Genomic DNA, 19,342 nt, shown 5'->3' on the forward strand with positions numbered 1-19,342 from the left:
CGAGCAAGTGTGATGAAAAATGCAAAAATAACTAGATAATCACAGTTTCACGTTGAACAATGAACACAGGCTTGGAGTATTTAAAATCTGTAGTCGCCTTTAAGAGCTTACCACTCTGTAAAAAACCTCGGCCAATGGTCATATGTATTGTATGGACTGACGTTTATCTGACATGGCTATTTGTACGTTACAAATGTTTGTTGAAGACCCCTATTAGTTTTGAAAGACCTTTCAAACGATATTCCACACTGTAGGGTTGAAGCTAAAAAAAATCACCCCTACTTTACGTGTAGGGGAGGAAACCTTTAAAAAAAATGTTTAGTTTTTATTCTACGACTTTGTCGGCTTTATTGATTTATATTTCCATGCCAAATTTCAGCTTTCTAGCACTAACGACCACGGAGCAAAGCCTCGGACAGACAGACGGACATGGCGAAACTATAAGGGTTCCTAGTTGACTACGGAACCCTAAAAACAATAGGTACTTAAATTGTCAGTATCGAACTAGAATCATGAATAATACTACCGTACAGAAGGGAAACCTAAAACCGAAGTTTGACAGCGATTCAGGGACGAATTACATTGTCCCTTTCTTATGTATAGCACTATCCCTTTCGGCTATTCTCAAAATTCCAGTCATTATTTTATCTGTGGTTGTGCACGCAAAGGAGCGTCAAGTATTGCCAACCCGATTTATTCATATCAACTTTTAAAAAATCTGTAGATTTAGACGCTTTCCTGTTCGCTGAGAAAGAAAACTTTTTATAAACTTTTTTCTTCCTATAATCTAACCTTTCAATTCCAATAGGTATCTACAACGCTCGAGTAACTACACATTTAGTATCACAGGCTCCCCAGCTATCTATACTATTTAAACAGACGCTTAACTGGTGCCTAAAATACCGAAGATATCTCCACTTTAAAAGCGCTGCTTTTGATGCTTCTGAAACAGGTATGATGGCGTGCCATTCAGCCTCCTTTCCCGCTGGACCCGCGCGCGATCAGCTGCCCTTGCCTCCTGCACCACCCTCTGAAGCCTCTCTACACTCTCCGAATAAGCCAGTTTCCCCTCCATGCCACCCGGCGCTTCTTCAACTGCCACCAAATCCTCACCCACTACGACGCTGGGATCCAAAACCATTCCTACATTTATTTTTATACGAGTTTTTCCATCCGAGAATGATAAAAATATTGAAGGTTGCTCAAAGATTTTAAGTGAAAAATGTTCGTTTATCTTAACAGCTTTCATTTTAATTTGAAACGGAACGTATTTCTTTAAAGATTTCTTTGTTTCTTCAATAAACTTCTGCGCTTCAATGCCTCTCATGACAGCCTCATCAGGCAGCTCTTTTGGTTTTTTGTATTCCTCTTCATACTCAAGAATGGCATGGTCTTTGATGAGTGGTTGGTTTTCTATCAGGACGGTGTGGAAGAGTCGGGAATCGTTTAGGTTATGCCACTGCCAGTGGGTGTGGGGGCCGATAGTGCGGTCCACTACGACGCCTTCGTTTTGACTGTATTTTAATCTGAAATAGAAATGGGCCGAATATGGAATGCTCGGATCATAATAATCGGCCGAATTATTCGATTCATCTGTGTCATTCTAATAAACCGTTTGGAAATTCTTCAATTCACAAGCAGCTAAAGATGAATATTTGAATAGCTTCCTAGGAAATTCCCTAGAAACCAACAGATCAAATGCGCAAAGGACTCTAAATAGTATTTTATACAAACGTGATATAATAATAGAGAGCTTTTCAGTCGAGTACCGAGTGTAGGTAATGAAGCTTGCTGAGTTGCCTAAGTGACGTACGACATTGAAAAGCTTGATTATATCATATTTGTATGAAAAGGCGATTTCGCGTGTTTTCTGTTGAATGTGAAGACCTTACCGTATCTGGCCGGCGTGGTCGTACACGGCGCCGTTGCCGCTGTATTCGAACACAGCGAGCCCATTTGCCCATGCTGTACACCACCACTCGGTCGCCGTTCGTGTCTGGGTCCCCACGCAACAGGTATCTTTAGGTGCACTGGGTTCAGCTCGAGCTCTTTAATATGAAGACCTTACCGTATCTGGCCGGCGTGGTCGTACACGGCGCCGTTGCCGCTGTAGTCGAACACAGCGAGCACAGTGCGCGGTTGCGCGAGGCCGGCCGCCGGCTTGCCCGTGCTGTACACCACCACTCGGTCGCCGTTCGTGTCTGGGTCCCCACGCAACAGGTATCTTTAGGTGCACTGGGTTCAGCTAGAGCTCTTTAATATGAAGACCTTACCGTATCTGGCCGGCGTGGTCGTACACGGCGCCGTTGCCGCTGTAGTCGAACACAGCGAGCACAGTGCGCGGTTGCGCGAGGCCGGCCGCCGGCTTGCCCGTGCTGTACACCACCACTCGGTCGCCGTTTGTGTCTGGATTCCCAAGCAACAGAAACCAAATTCTTTATCTGTTTTGCAAATATGCAAGAGCGTATGAGATGTCGATAACTATTTTGATTTTTTCGATGTTGGTAGTAGGCCCTCAGGTGTAAGTGAGAAAAGGGAAGAGCCGTGGAATATAAGGAAACCAATGCATTATGTAACTCCTCCCTTTCCCCGCAGACTATCTTAAAAGTCTAACTGGATAAGGATAGGTAGAAGAGTTGAGGTGAGTTACCTACAGAGTACACACCCTATATTACAGTAGTGGATGGACAACATTTCTATGCAAGATAAATAACTCTTACTTATATATAATTTTTTTTTTTAAATATTAGTTAAGATAGAGAGGCCCAGGCGGAGATGACGGGATGGCCTGGACACAGAGGCGGCGCTAGGCGTGGGCGACGTGGGCCATAGCCTACGGCCTCGCGGTCCGAGGGGCCTCGCGCCAGTCGCGCCTCAAATACATATAACTGGGAAGCAACGTTATTCGTTATTTCTTGCGCCACCAGAGGGCCTCGCTAATTGTACCTTGCCCACACCAAATATTTGTCTTTCCCCGCCACTGCCTGGACAGTTTCCTAAATGACTGGCCGGAGGACACACAAAATTGGGAGTCGTGTAAATTAAGGGGAGAAGCCTTTGCCCAGCAGTGGGACTCAAATAGGCTTAGGAAAAAAAGGACACAGAGAATATAAGTTTAAGATTCTCACAATGCGTACGTCCAGTCATTTGATCATAACATGTTTTATTCTTTTTATTTTCTCGTTTACCCCCAAAGTGGACCTTATGTTCAAAACTCATTTGTTTACGTTACATGTTCGTTTTTAGGGTTCCGTAGTCAACTAGGAATCCTTATAGTTTCGCCATGTCCGTCTGTCTGTCCGAGGCTTTGCTCCGTGGTCGTTAGTCCTAAAAAGCTCAAATTTGGCATGGATATAGGTATAAATCAATAAATCCGAAAAAGTCGTACAAAAAATCTATTTTTTTTTTAGCGTACCTACACGTAAAGTGGTTTTTTTTTGCTTCAATTTTGATAACGTGAATATATTCGGAGATAATCGCTCCGAAAGAAAAAAAAATGTGTCCCCCGCCCTCTAACTTTTGAACCGTAGGTCCAAAAAATATGAAAAAAATCGTGGAAGTGGAGCTTAAGAAAGATATTAAATAAAACTATAGCGGACATGATCAGTTTAACTGTTTTTGAGTTATCGCAAAATGTTTCCTCTTCATAGTAAAAAGACGTACGTCCACAGTTCATCCCTTGGTTAACAATCTACTATACTTTAAGCTTCAGTTTAGCTTATTGTGGCGGAAGAGTAACTACGGAACCCTACTCTGAGCATGGCCCGACATTTACTTACATTATGAATAGGTACCAAATGCCAACTTAATTGCTCCATTAGTTTCCTAAACTTCTGCTTTATAAAATTCGAGTGCCACCTCCCTACTCGCCTCGTTTTATTCTCCTCAAACATTGGGAGTGGTTCTCCTGAAGGGTACACCAACAGCTATGTGCTTGCTCATTGACCGCAAACCGCAAGTCGTCTTATAAGCGCAGTTGGTAAAAAATTAGAAGATTCTACCTTCTGCTCTGTACAACTCCAGTGCCACCTCACCACTCTTATAATACAGCCGCGTTTTATTTTCCTCGAACGTGGCGAGCGGTTCTCCTGAAGAGTACACCAACAGCTTTCTGTGCTTGTTCATTTCCAACCAGTCGTAGTTTTGACGCGCTGGGTGCATGAGGTACACTCGCACCTGGAATATTTATCGTATCACGGATTTATATTGCCTCCTCCTCTAAAGCCGGGGTCACATTAGAGCCACGCCGCGTGTCGCAACGCTGCCTGACTCAACGGCTGGTGACTATACTACAGTGTCGTGTCGCCGCGCGTGCTGATTATTTTTTGTGTCAGTGGTGAGGTGACCGCGTGAACGTCCGCACCTGAAACTTGACGGGACTCATCGGCTTGGCTCCAATGCGTGAATGCGCGTAGCCACGTGGTGATTATACTAGCGCGGAGCGAGCCAACGCATCACTTCCCCCACCACCGCGCCCACGCCGATCGAGTTCGAGCGGTCTGCGTGGTGTCAGCTCGCTCGGCGACACGCGGGTCAGTCCCTTAAAACAACTTGCATTCAAACAGAACAGGAGCTTCTTTTCCGTGGAATACTCCAATACCTACTGCATTAATATTGAAATAATATATTTTACACAAGCATGACATACACTACATTATAGGCATCTAAAATGTAGTATAAAACATGCTTGACTTATAAACTTATCAAGAAGAAGCCTACCAAAGCACTAAAATATATACAGATACTTGTTTTTTTGTAGAAAAGCTTTAAAATTATCTTATGGCATTCAAGGCAGAAATCTGTTTATGCATTTTAAAATTATTGTCCTCATAATTTTGAAAAAAAAAATATAGTACACTATTAATGATATCTTGCATAATAAAACACCGCTATTTAAAATGCTATCATTTAACTAGTAAACATGTAATCAAGAAAAGTCTAAAAAAATAGTTTTTTCGCTCTACTGTAAAATTTGACAAAACACAGATACTTGATTTCTGCGTAGGGCAGCCGGACTGAGCTAATGTAACCACGTTCATACAAAATGTATGTAACCGATTGCAATCCCACGCGTTGCGACACGCGGCGTGGCTCTAATGTAACCCCGGCTTAAGTCCTGAGTGGCCGCTTGCTTGGCGGAGCGTGCAGCGTGGCGTCGGGCTCACAAGTACTATGAGCAGCGTACACTAAGACCGCGCCTATACGTTTGCATTCGTTTAACATGTACGCCGCAAGCCCCGCCCCGCTGCTCGCCCAACTGGAGCGGCCACTCAGACTGCAAATAGGACTATAGTTAGTTCGCGTTAAGAATGCAGTAAAATCATTATTACGAGCATCGCTAGGCCGGCGGACAGTGATGATTTTACTGCATTCTTAACGCAAACGAACTATGAGAAAACGATCCGGAAGACGTGATTCGCATCAGTTACAGTATTGTAAAATGACATATTTCCTTATAGTAAAGTTGGCTTATTATCTAACTAATGACATCATTACTTCCTTGATCTAGTTGACTTCTCTTTCGGCATATTATTTTCGTAGTCGACATCTAACATCGAGTGGTACTCAGTATTGCTACTCGACAATAGATATCGCGGCAAACAAAAAGTCTAAAGCTCAACGATTTACCGCTAATATTATAACCAGAGTAACCGGAACTCTATTTTCAACTCTTACGTTTACACTGGTTATAATATTAGCTGAAGTACTCGATTCGGATACTCCGCAGCATTCATTCATTCCGCGTTCGTGGCAAAAAAACTCGTTTACCAATTACCAACAACTTACTTTCCGCATAATCATTTCTTTGGGTAGTAGCGTCCAACCTCTGTTGATATATTTCGGTTCCGACAAACTGTACCTCAGCACGCCATCGCCTATGGACGCGCTAGACTGGACCTGGATTACACAAAACATTTTAACGGCGTAACTTTTTTCACTCCAACAGACCACGCTATAATTTCACCTGATATCAGCTAAGGTCATGTTGGGTTTGGATAAAATAAAGAAAGAAACAATCGTTAGCTGGTGGGATGTCGGAGGATCTTGAGGGAGTCGGTATAGAGTATTTAAAATATGGAAAGTGGATGTACTTATTCTAAATCACTAGCCGAAAGCCCATTGATGACAACGCCACCTATGGGCTGCATAGGGAACAATGTAAGGTACATTGGATGCGTATTAATTATCGATCTATTATTGACAAGCCATCTAGGTACCGAGAAAGTACAAACAAAGACATACAGATGACGCTGTTAACTTCATGAATTAGCAATAGTTTTATTTGTCTATGTCGTACAGATGTAGTTCATAATTATTTTCCATCGTATTTTCACAGAAACATACAAACGTGTCTTACTATTTCACTCATTCCCGGTACGATAAATACTGAGGTTGTCTGAAGAATACGAACGTACACTACATCTGTATATTGTGCACATATATGTAAGACAATGATAAATCTTATTTCTTACCATTGTTTTATCGACTGACACCGGGCGCGATCGGGACGGTGGACGCCAAGATTTTACCGGTTGCAACTCTATTGCTGATTCTACCTTCTCTTGTTTGACTGCCTCCCGTTTACTAATCTTATATACCCTGTTTCCTCTTATAACTTCCTGTCCTTCTTCATATTGAGGACATTCTAATACATCCCCAGCACGATCTACACTTTCCTCATCGCGCGGTGCAAACAACTGCAAAGTTTCATTAAAACTTAACTGTCTCGCCTTTTCAGCACTTGTCCTCGCCTGTCTCTCAACCTTCGTCGGTTTTTGAGCTTGACGTGTTTTGCCTGTTTCTTCTTTTTCGTGTTGTATTTCACGCATGTGTTCTTCGATTTTCATCCTCATCAAACCGGATGATATTTCTAAACTACGATTTTTCTGGTCTCCTAACTGAACCATAGACTTGGCCTTACTGGAGAGTCCCTTTTTCGATTTAGACGCAGCCAATTCGTTGGCCATTATTCTACTATCAGACGCATTATTTTGAATGCCACCTCGTTTTCCCAGTTTACTTTCTTCTTTTGTTATATTACTGCCAGCAGTTTTATTGGTGTCTTTTGTTTTCGTGGCTTTGCTGCCCTCGTCTATTGATTTCCGTAATTTAACATCCTTATTTATTTCATCGTTTTCCTTTGTTTTGGAAGATCCCGCTTCAGTGCCTTTAGCTTTTCCAGTCTGTTCTTTTGAATTGTTTGTTTTTGACGTTTCAGCGTTTCTTCTTTGTGTATCTTGTTTTTCTTTTGCTTTCGCATTACCTTTTAAATCATTTGTTTTTGACGCTTCTCTCGCTGGTGCGTCGTGTCTTCCTTTTGCTTTTCCTGTAGTTTCTTTTAAATTGTTTGTTTTTGACGTCTCAACTTCTCTTCCTTGGGTATCGTATCTTCCTTTTGCTTTCCCCGGAATTTCTTTTAAATTGTTGGTTTTTAACGTCTCAACTTCTCTCGCTGGTGCTTCGTGTCTTCCTTTTGCTTTTTCCGTAGTTGCTTTTAAATTGTTGGTTTTTAACGTCTCAACTTCTCTCGCTGGTGCGTCCTGTCTTCCTTTTGCTTTTTCCGTAGTTTCTTTTAAATTGTTTGTTTTTGACTTTTCAGTTTCTTTTCCTTGTGTATCGTGCTTTTCTTTTAGTTTCCCCGTAGTTCCTTTTAAATTGCTCGTTTTTGATGTTTCAGTTTCAGTTTGTCTTCCTTGTGTACCATGTCTTCCTTTTTCGTTTCCCATAGTGTCTTTTATATTGCTTGTTTTTGACGTTTTTGCTTCTCTTCCATGTGTCTTTCCTTCTAAATTTTCTGTTAATCGATCCGCTCCTGATGGCACTTTACCTCTATCTATTCTGATTTCTTCCCTATCTTTTACACTGTCGTCTTTATCTTTACAGCTGTTTCCTGTATTATTACTGATACCATCTTTATCTTTAACACTCTCGTTTATATCTTTAAAACGTTTCCCAGTATCTTTACTTATTTCTTCCTTATCTTTTACATTCTCATCATTAAACTTCATCTTTCCTTTTCCTTCATCTTTATCAACTCCTTCCTCATCTTTTGAACTCCCATCTACATCTTTAAAACTTACTCGTCTACACTTATAGATTCCTTCCTTATCTTGTAAGCTCCCGTCTTCATCTTTAAAACATACATCTTTATATATTATTTTTCCATCTCTATCTTTCAAACCTCCTGCCGTTTTAAAAAGTCCAGCTTTATTGAATATACTTCTTATTTTGAATTCTAAGTCGTCTTGAGGCGCTGTGAGACGCTGTAGATGTATAAGCGCGGAATCATGCTCTCTGATGGAAGTATCGCGGGCGAATTCCCGAAACTTACGCACAATATCTGTGCAAGGTGGGCAGGAGAAGAGTTCGCATAAATCGGACCGTCGGGTCGTGGAAGGCCCGTTGAAGAGGGCCTCGATTCGTCGCATCATCTCTTTGCATCTCGGGCAGTAGTTTACGCATTTCGCTAGAAAGTGAGCAAAGAGATTAGGGTATTTAAGAATGTTTTTTTTTTCATGATATGTTTCAGTGTAGTATGAGTAATAGTTACGCATAACAGCTTCACATAATTGAAGATTCATCTGTCTGGGTCGCTCTGCGTAAATGTTTCTCGTTGTGTATAAAATAAACGTTTCTCTTGGCAGTCTGTTGGTAGGATTGTCCTGCGCAAAATGGTAGATATTAGGGCTTATTTACAATTTACATTAGTGGCTCTGAGCTTTAAAATCCGCCATTATAAAAATCTAAAACTGATCCGACAAAGAAAGTTTTACGAAAAGAAAATGTGTCGCAAAACTATCGAATCGGTTGAGCAAAAGCGATCTGTGTGTAAAAAACATCTTTTTTGTGACGCATTTTTATTGCTGACTGGACTACTTCCCTTTTGCATATCTATTCTTAATGATTATAATAATCTCATTGACCGATGACATCTGCTTTAACTCTCTAAGTTTGTAACATTTGCGCTTACTTGTAAAGCATGCTGTATACACTTGTTTTGGATCTCGTACTAGTGTCTAAGCCATAATATTCAATTGTATGTATTGTATGTTAGGTATACTCTTGATAATGTACGATACTTATCTGTATAATATACCTAATAAAGTAAAAAAAAGATTATCAAGTACTTCTCGAGAACTTTCCAATGAGCCTTAACTCGATGTGTTTGTGTTTTTCCATCGAGGAGTTCAATTGGTTTACCCTCCGACTACATCACCAGCCCGTGTATCCAAGATGCCAATCGTTAAGGCTCCGTAACGTAGCGTAGTCATCTCTCCCTATCACAGTGACAGTTGGGTTTCGTTCGCTACGAAACGTTAACGATTGGCATGCCTATTTTAGTATATTATTGCATTGTCATAGGAATTACGAAAGAACTCCAAATTTCAACAGAATCAGACATCGAAAAGTGGCTTTAATTTAAGTTACAAGAAAGCAAACAAATTAATATATGAAACTAAAAAAATGTGTTAAAACAGAGGGGCATGTTTCACCTAAGATTTATGTCTGATCAAACTATTCTCAGTGCGTGAGTACCCTACTACCTTATTAAGAACTTACGTCAGGTGGCGGTCTGTACCGATAAATAGTGATACCGACATCTCCTCTAGCAAGCAGCCCCTGAAAATCAGCCCAATCTCGACCTGGCCTACAGGCGTAACAAGGCAAACTGAAAATTCACCAGTTACTGTAAAAAAAATTGTTTAAGGTCAATGCGGAAAAGACCGTCTATCAGGTGTGACCGTCTACAAGCTTTTTCGTCGCTTTTAATTCTGGCGTTTGTACACATACTCCACTTAGGGGTCATCCATTAATTACATCACGAATTTGAAGATTGTTTTACCCTTCCCGCCCTCCTTGTCACACCTGGTTACATTTGGTTAACCTCTCCCCCCTGGTGTGGTAATATTGTTTACAACGAACAACGAAATAAAAAAATTCAATTACATAGTTTTTTATTATTTTAAGATTTTTTTTGACAAAAGGATTGTAAAGTTCAGCGAATAAAAAAATGGATGGTTTTATTTTCGGTTACAGATGTAGTTAAGGTGACTTTAATAAGTTATTGACTCCCTCCTCCCCCTGGTCGCAATATGCCACTTGTTCGAGACCCCCGCCCTCCCCCTAAACATGTGACGTTGTCAATAGATGATCCCTTACAGAAGGTTGATAGAGCAGGAGCGAAGATCTCCCTTTCTGACTGTTAGCGAAGTAAAATATATATACAAATACGAGAGTTCTTCCCTGACGGTCTTGCCAGCCAAATATTATATACTTATTTCGGTCTTCGCCACATTGGCCGTAACTTATTTATAGTACCAATTAAATCAAGCCGTCTAGATTGTTTGTAGGCACAAATGGCACATATCTGGCCGCAGTTATATCCGACCACAAATTGTGAATGTGGATTATGGATCCAGGAATCACATGAAGTCCAGCCACCTTCTAACTACCTTTATTTATTTTATATTTACCCCTTTGTAAGTATCATGATTACAGAACATTAACTGCTACGAACTTAACTGATTCGCAACATACAAGTCATTTTATTCATACACAAAACTGTGTCAAAAGTCAAAACACTGTGTTGACAGTGTCAGGTAAATTTTACAAAACTATAGTCTGTGTCTGATCATGTTTTCTTTTGAATATTGTTTATTTTCCGTCCACGAAGGTTGTGTAATAGGGAGTATAGGGACCGTGCGCGTTGGAGGGTCTGCCATCTTGTGGCCTGAATCGGAACCATAAACATACACATAGTAGGTTTCTTGTGCATAGTAACCCTTACCCCTTAAGCCTAAGCCTAAGCCTTATTGAGCTTACTGTGGGACTTAGTCAATTTGTGTAATAATTAATGTCCTATAATATTTATTTATTTTTTTATAGTAGGTTCTACCATCTTGTGGGCTACATCGAAACAAAATACATCACATTTACGCTTCGCGCCAAAAATTTGACGGCTCCTGTGCTGCCTCCTACAGTTCATGCACGCTCCCTATTACTGCAATTTTCTGTCGCCAGAGTGCAGCATTATCACGTATCTTAAACCATAGAGTAACTTATACATACTGTGCCTTAAACTGTATTTTGACAAGTTTTCATCATGGAGATATTATAAAGTGGAGCACACTCTAACTTTTTTTGTTATAGTAAATTGAACCTTATCACTGAGGTAAAAAGGTTACCAGACTAGTGAAAACGGTCCACTTGAGATAGCAAAAGTGGGGCGTGGTGTCTCACTCGCACATGTTGCCAATGTTAAAAACATACCATTGTCACAGTGTAAAAAGTAACAGTAGGCCGAGGCTTTTGATGTTTGCGTAAATGCCGACACCGCTCAAGTTGACCGTGCCTACCCAGGGTTGTCACGGACTTACACAACTACCTAAAAGAGGAGGGAAATATTTTAGGTTTCATGTATGTATGTATGTATGTATGTGTACTAATTTCACAAATGGCGTCCATTTTCAAAATAAAGATGGCGGACGTCACTTTTTTGAAAAAGTCGTCATGGGTGTTGTTTTCTGGGTTTTTGGGGGTGTATAATTCAAAAATGGCATTTATTTTTAAAATAAAGATGGCGGACGTCACTTTTTAAAATTTGTGTCGATGTGTGTAGCACTACTGTCAACCATCTTTAATTCTAAAATGGACTTTATTTTTAAAATCTGTACCCCCAAAATGGACATCATTTTCGTAATCGGAACCCCCGCTGCGTTACATTATCGGAGCATACAAACAATTCCTGCTAAACCTTGGTTTGCCAAAGCCTGCAACTAATATGTTGATTCGTATGAGATTGGGCCACGTATGTACACCGGAACTCCTGAAACTACAAAATCGTGTGGCCAGTTCTGCATGTATTTGTGGAGCTGATCCCGCTGATCTTAATCACATCTTTTTTTCTGGTAATTGTAACCTATATAACCGTTCTATATTATTAAGACAGCTGTCAGATTTTAAAGTTCCGTTTCTCACATCTATTACAACACTCCTGTATATTAATGATTCATCTCCATATATATTTGAATCATTGTATTCATTAATTTCACGTCTAAACATTAAACTTTAAATTATTTTAATTAACCTTTTCCCGATCCTTTTCCAAAATTCCGTCCTACCCGTTTTAAAGTAATCCTTAATTTCGTTTCCCCGTTTTACTCGTCTGGCTGAATGCGCCAGGAGCACGAAGCCATTTAAAAAAAAGACGCGTCAGTCTGCAAATCACAGCTACATGGAACATCCCTAGTGCGCAAAATGTTCAAGTCAATAAACAAGGCCAAGTGCGAGTAGTTCGAAAAACTCGCGCACCTAGAAGATATTGATGTCAACTTTAGCCAGTCTTCTTCGAGACCACGAACAAAACGCCGTGCTCCGAACGTCGGACGTAAACATAAAACTTAATACGCGATTAAGTCCCGTTTATATTAGTTACTATTTTATACATAAAGGAGCTAAGAGTGATAGAGAAAGATGCTCGCAATTTGCGAACCTCGGAGTTCGCGGTAAGCTCGACAATAACAAGCTCCATAATACTATCGTAAGAAAAAGAATAATTTTCTCTGTAATCTCTATTACGCTCCATTGACAAGAGCCTTGCTTAAAAACTATAATAAACGGGCGGAGCGGACCGCAACCCTGGTCCTGTCAGCATATCTGGCTCTCTCTCTCTCTCTTACTCATACCTGTGTTCTTGACAGAAGTTACGGCGAACCACCTTCCTCACGATCGATCATGGTGGCGGTCCAGTACGCCTACGCTTTTAGGGTGACTAAATTAAGTAAGATTTTGTGAAGCGTTTTACAGAAGAGAATAAACTATATCCATCCCTTTTCAGGGGCCATAATACTCGCACAGCAAAAAGACAGTAAGATTCTCTCTGACTATTCACGAATGAGAAAAGATCTAGGCCAAACTATATATTCCACGTTATCCTAATATCCCAGATACATATAACTCATGGTCACCCTAATTAGAAAGAGATGCAACGCCCCACCTTGACTTCTCATGTGGACACACTTTTTTTGGCCAATGTACCCTATCCGGATAATCTTATAAGTCCGTGGTTTTTACATTGGTATTGGCAACACTGTATACTGGCCAATTGATTTGAATCCAAGGCGACTAGACTGCACCAAAAAAGAAAATTAGCTTCTTTCAACAAATCAATTATTATGCTCTTTGCAGCACACAGCACCTAGTTGGAGCCTTAAGACGAAAAATTGATTGATTGACACATGGTAATTTTATTTTTTTAAACATAAATTTGATTAAATAAATTCCTGGCTAAAAATATCTTAAATTGTAGTATCATATTATTGTACAATAAGTTCGTAGATTTAATACTTAACTGTAGTTTGTTCTGTACATGGTGTAGTGTTCATATTGTTTAATAGTTGTATGTAGTCTATTAGTTAGTGGTAATTTGTATTTCTTTGCAGATCGGATACTCCACCTATTGATTGATTAATTGTGTGTCAAGTTTTCGTACTGAGAAACATAGGCGATAGCTGGTAAATTACATATATATAACGAGCCAATGGAGGAAGACCTCAGCGACAACAATAATTTTGATTATTCACTCGAATACGGCGGAATGAAAAAATGTCTGACTATGAACGACATATCTTCACTTACGCCGGTCGAGCAGCCGAAAAAGAAATTTATAGCTATGGCTAAAGCAATTTATCGTTTTCATAGAGATAGGGCAGATCGCTTACTTTCGAAACGACGCCAAGCATTCCGTCCTATTGAAGCTCCAGCGCCGTTTATGCCCACTGTACTACAGTCACCCAAGTTGAGATATAAGGCACGGTCCCGACCTCTTCACGTTATGTCGCAAAAGGAAAAAGAAGAAATGGAAGCTGAAGAATTCAGAAAATTCAAGATTAAAGCTAATCCTATTCCGAAATCAGTGTATGAAGGGTGTATAAACCTTCCTGACGTGCCAAAGAAATTTATAACAGTACCTGAACCATTCAACTTGACTGAAGTGATAAAAAAAATAGCTCCGTCACCACCCAATGTTTTTGTATTCAAAGCGCGTCCTGCACCACAACACCCTATTTCTGTCTCCTTACCTATTACTTCAACGTTCCACTCCAAACTAACCCCTCCGAGACATCATTCTGCACCTAGACCATGCAAGCCAGTTCGTCGTGGACCCCTTATAGTAGTGCCATTTTCATTTGAAAAGAGGGATATAGAACTTAAGCGCCGTCATGAAGAGAGAATTAAAAAACAATGGGAAGAGGAGCGCAAACAAGCTTCTAAATTTAAAGCGCAGCCACTACCAGAAGCTGTAAAGAAGCAAATGCAATCCGCTACATTCAAATGTGATAGATGTTCAGCCAAACCACCTGTAGAATCAAACAAAACATCTTTCAAACCAATACTGAAGCCAGTTCGACTTATAAAACCTGGTCCATTCCAGCTAGCAACAGAAAAGAGAGCAGTGGATAGAGAGAGATTTGATAAGAGCCTAAAAGACAAGGAGGAGGAACGAGAGAAGCTCAAGCAACAGAGAGAGAAAGAGATACGAAAGGCTAAGGAGCTGGCTACTGCTGAACTGAGGGCTAAAATGGTGCACCATCCAAAACCAGTTCTTGTGGTTGAGCATCCATTTGTTCCAAAAAAATCTGAGGCTCCACTGACAGTGCCTGAAACCCCTCAAGTTGTTAAGAGATCGAAGCGACATATAGATTAGCACACTAGAATGATCACATTTTTTTAATAGCATTTATCCCTCGTCTGCTTACAGACTTGGTATTGTATTTCTTTATTAGAGCTTCGTTATTCCAGAATTTCAAAGATTAGATATATATATTTTTAAACAAAAATGTCACGTTACATAAACCACCCACTTTTAACAAACATGTAAACTACTACCTACTAATTTCTTTAGAAATTACTGTTTCTATCTTTATTGTCTGTTTTGTGGTTCGTACAATCGCCGAGCAGCCTCGCCTGTACCGCACACTAGAACGACAAGCACAACAAAAAGTAATTTGTACAAAAAACAGAATTCAGTTATGCAATGTTTTTTCTGACCGCTCAATCGATACTGCTAGATATTTTTTATAAATGGAATCCATCTAATGTGCCAGTAATGTTCTATCTGTTTCTGTCGAGAAATTCTGTTTTAATTTATAAAGTTACTAGAAACTTCAAAATTAAACAATAAGTACCCTTTTGGTTGAGAATAGTTCTTTTGATTAAGTACCAATCCAAAACAAATGTTATTTTTAGTGTTTTGTAAACATTTTCTGCTATACATGAAACTTGCCTCAGAACTAAGTATTTCAAATGATAGTCACAAGTAAACCAAGATTCCAAGTTATTTTCTGACCATATTTAAAACATTTTGGACAGTAGTAAGGTGGATGCACTCTTTCCCTGGAGGAAGGACAATAACGTTAATGTTTGCCAAGTCATTATTAATTTTTAATTTCAACATAAATTATATTAGTTTTAAGTAGTTTGTATTGTGTAGTTTAAAAGTTGTGATAATGTTTTCCATTTATACATACATACATAATAATGATTATTGATTTAGTAATGTGTAAGTTAACTAAGTACTGCAACTCACTTTATACCACTAACTCACTTTTCACTTTAAATTAAGAAATAAAATTTTGTCATTTATATATTAAAAGTTTTATAAATTACTACATTGTTGTTTTTTTTTAACTGTTCTTTAAATTTTTGTACAGTCAAAACATTGGGATTGCTAAATCTCACAGTGTTATTCAGCAATATTCGAGAAATGAAACAGTTTCCATCAGTTGTTCAGCCCACGTCTAGAACAAGTTCTGGTAATCTTTTTCTAATTGTCCCTTCATCATGCTTATCAATTGACGTTACATGGAATTGGGAAATAAAGAAATTTAATTACTTTTAGGGCTCCGTACCTCAAATAGACTAGTCATATTAACCACAAGTCGTCTCCTTCACGATTTTCGTAGACATCTCTTCTAAATACCTAAAACTGGTATGGATGTGTTCCTCGTTATCTCCAGAATACGAATTGACCGGTTTTAGTTTATGGAGGGGGGGGGGGGGGGGGGTGGCTGCCGACCATCATTGATATTTGTTCACATTTTGAGTGCTATGGGACCGATCGGTTCGTGTGCGGTGTCGTTTGAAAGATAATTAAACGTACTATTATTGTTTCATAATAACCGTAGTCATAACTTTAGTCGTTTACAAAATATTTGAAAATATATACTTTTTTACCATGCATGGATGGCATAAGTACTGAAAAAACATGCGTCTAACTCATTAAATTATAAGTTTACCGCAATTAATGTTATTACAAAATATACGGTAAATTTCATTAGCTTTCCCAAATATATAAGTATTCGTGTATGATATTACACAAAGTCGCGGATCGCGTAATTGTTTGTTGTGATTTATATGACGGTGCGCAGTGACGCATGCTGAATAACATTCATCATTAATTGGTTCTGTAATATCATATACCAATATAAACTTAATTTTTTGGAAAGTTCATAAAATTTCCCGTATATTTCGTAATAACATTAATTGGGGTAAAGTTATAATTTATTGAGTTTGAAGCATGTTTTCTCAGTACTTATGCCATCCATGCATGGTAAAAAATCATATTTTTTCAATTATTTTGTAAGCGACTACAGTTATGACTGTAATTGTTGAAAAAACAATAATAGTACGCTTAATAGTCTTTCAAACGACACCTCACACGAAGTGATTAGTAAAATAGAGCCCGAGAAATATTGAAAAGTCGACGACGGTCGGCCGCAATTTTTGTAACGGTGCGTAGTGACTCATGCTGAATAAAATTCATCATTACTTGGTTATTTAATATCATACACCAATAAAACTTATATATTTGGAAATATAATGAAATTTACCATTTATTTTGTAATAACATTAATTGCGGTAAACTTATAATTTAATGAGTTAGAAGCATGTTTTTTCAGTACTTATGCCATCCATGCATGGTAAAAAAAACATATTTTTTAAATATTTTGTAAACGACTACAGTCATGACTACGGTTATTAAGAAATAATAATAGAACGTTTAATGTTCTTTCAAACAACACTTCACACGAATTGATCAGTAAAATGTAACACAAGAAATAACGGAAGGTCGACGACGGTCGGCCGCCATTTATGTGACAGCGCGTAGCGACCCATGCTGAATAAAATTCATCATTACTATGGTTATGTAATAATAATGTAATATCATACACCAATAAAACTTATACACTTGGAAAGCTAATGAAATTTACCGTATATTTTGTAATAACATTGATTGCGGTAAACTTATAATTTAATGAGTTAGAAGCATGTTTTTTATAAAAATAAAATAAAATATCATATGTTTTCAAATATTTTGTAAACGACTACAGTTATGACTACTGTTATTAAAAAGCAATAATAGTACGTTTAATTATCTTTCAAACGACACCTCACACTAATTGATCGGTCCCATAAGACTCAAGATGTGAATCAAAAAATTTGGAATTTTGCGTTACGTAATTTGTGGACGCCCCCTAATTAAAAGTTTAATGACTCTCCTACTCTATTTTAGACGGACTCTAACAATTAAAGAACGATACCGTGGTGTACATCATTCAAGAAATGGTTTAAGTAACAAATAAAGTGAGTACCTAATGATTCTCCAACAATCAATTCGCAGACAACGATTCGCCGAACAACGTTTCGCAGAGTGATTCATTTGTAGATGTAACTTTTTGTCGACTAACGTTACGCAGACTCTTGGTTCACATAAAGTTCAGAGCCCCTAGTGTAAATTTATTCGATAGCGAAACGTGACGTACGCGTTTGCATTAAGTCTCATTTTGTATGGGATTTAGAAACAGCGCCCCAAGCGGGACGTTTTGGAAACTCAAAATCCCATACAAAATGACACTTAACGCAAACGCGTACGTCACGTTTCGCTATCTAATAAATTTACACTAGGGGCTCTGTTCGCTTCTGTGTAAAGGCCCATTTACATTATACAACTTTCTTGCACTTTCCATACAATAAAATTGAGGCAATAAAATATTGCACAGTCTAAACCTAACGTGATATTCTTGAATATTGAAAGCAACTTAAATACAATACTGGCGTAGGTGTAAACAGAGACCAATAGTTAATTGCATGCCAGAATTGCCGTCCAATTTATCATTTCAGAGATGGATCCCGTGCATGAAGGTGTGTTCATTGTTGCTGCGGTATTAACGGCTGTATTACAACAGGAACTAATTTGAAGATGACACCTTAGGTATACCTAGTCAATCGGTTTTTGTGGGAGATGAAACATTTCCTTTGAAACCCTATTTAATGAAACCGTATCCTCGTAATAATTTAACAACAAAACAAATCGACACGAGTTGCGAATTACCTATTCGCACATGTATCGTACGTTTTACAGTACATATGGCCCTTTTAATATTCGACATAGTAACGTAATATGCAAATTTTCGCACTAGTGCGGTAAAGTAACACCATATGTACTGTAAAACACATTTTCACATTTATGATGTAAATTATTTAATGCTGGACCGCGATTATAATATGATTATTCTTTCACGAATTGGTATTTTTACTGTTCAATATAATAACTATCAAAATCGACTTTTGTATTATAAAAAAGATGGAATAAACCGAGGCCACAAAATAAAAAATAAATATGAGGTCCGTTCCCGCCGTTCTTGAAAATACGAGTACATACCTAAACTTGCCCGACTCACTAGGGTTGCTTCTGTATTAATTTCGAATTTTTAAAAAGGAGTAGGTAATATAAGTTTACAGACATTCATACATCGATTCGTTTATACATACATCTTATGTTTACATTCCTTAGAAACTGCATTGACGTCAGTGGCGGATTAACCGAACAGCAGAAAAAGCATATGCTAAGGGCCCCGCGCCTAGGGGGGCCCCGCGCTCCGACCCTGACCATGCGATTTCGGCACGCGGAACCGGCCAGGTTCTAGTAGAACTCGCACTCCGCGGATCCTGTACATTTTATTTACAATGTATTTTTTTCGTAAGTCAGTCACAATATTGTTCAATTATTATTATCATGTCTATTTTTCTTTATAAGGATACCAAATTTAAAGAATTTTTAGGCTTACGAAAAGACCAAGAGCAGAGTTTAGCATAAAACCGAGAGTGTCTCGAAACTTTTGTGCATGGCTAAGCTGTGCAGGAAACAGCAGAGCTCGGAAACGAACAAAAGAAGATACTGTGTTAAAAAACATATTAGTGAAAATCAAGGAAGGATGATTTATTTATTTATTATGTCAAATAACAAATTGCACCTTACAGCTAATGCCTAATGATGATC

The 19,342-nt window shown here is 38.8% G+C and overlaps 2 protein-coding genes across 3 annotated transcripts; one reads left to right on the plus strand and one right to left on the minus strand.

Moving 5' to 3' along the window:
* Positions 1 to 2,016: 2,016 nt before the first annotated feature.
* On the minus strand, positions 2,017 to 8,933 carry LOC133528752 (microtubule-associated protein futsch-like). 2 transcript variants are annotated; one of them, XM_061866217.1, is made up of 5 exons: positions 8,552 to 8,933; positions 6,474 to 8,467; positions 5,788 to 5,898; positions 4,002 to 4,176; positions 2,017 to 2,406 (listed from the first exon to the last, which is right to left on the minus strand). In XM_061866217.1, exons 1-5 carry the CDS (start codon positions 8,580 to 8,582, stop codon positions 2,270 to 2,272), a joined length of 2,448 nt encoding a protein of 815 aa, XP_061722201.1. In that variant the 5' UTR covers positions 8,583 to 8,933; the 3' UTR covers positions 2,017 to 2,269. The 2 variants fall into 2 exon arrangements, with proteins under 2 accessions (XP_061722201.1, XP_061722191.1); XM_061866207.1 differs by having other exon boundaries at positions 6,474 to 8,933.
* A 4,252-nt stretch (positions 8,934 to 13,185) lies between these two features.
* Positions 13,186 to 15,671, plus strand: LOC133525654 (targeting protein for Xklp2-like). The gene is made up of 2 exons (XM_061861987.1): positions 13,186 to 13,241; positions 13,443 to 15,671. The coding sequence occupies exon 2, from the start codon at positions 13,541 to 13,543 to the stop codon at positions 14,705 to 14,707; it is 1,167 nt and encodes a 388-aa protein (XP_061717971.1). The 5' UTR covers positions 13,186 to 13,241; positions 13,443 to 13,540; the 3' UTR covers positions 14,708 to 15,671.
* The last annotated feature ends 3,671 nt before the right edge of the window (positions 15,672 to 19,342 follow it).

Source organism: Cydia pomonella, chromosome 1 (assembly GCF_033807575.1).
Source record: "Cydia pomonella isolate Wapato2018A chromosome 1, ilCydPomo1, whole genome shotgun sequence".
NCBI lineage: Eukaryota > Metazoa > Arthropoda > Insecta > Lepidoptera > Tortricidae > Cydia > Cydia pomonella.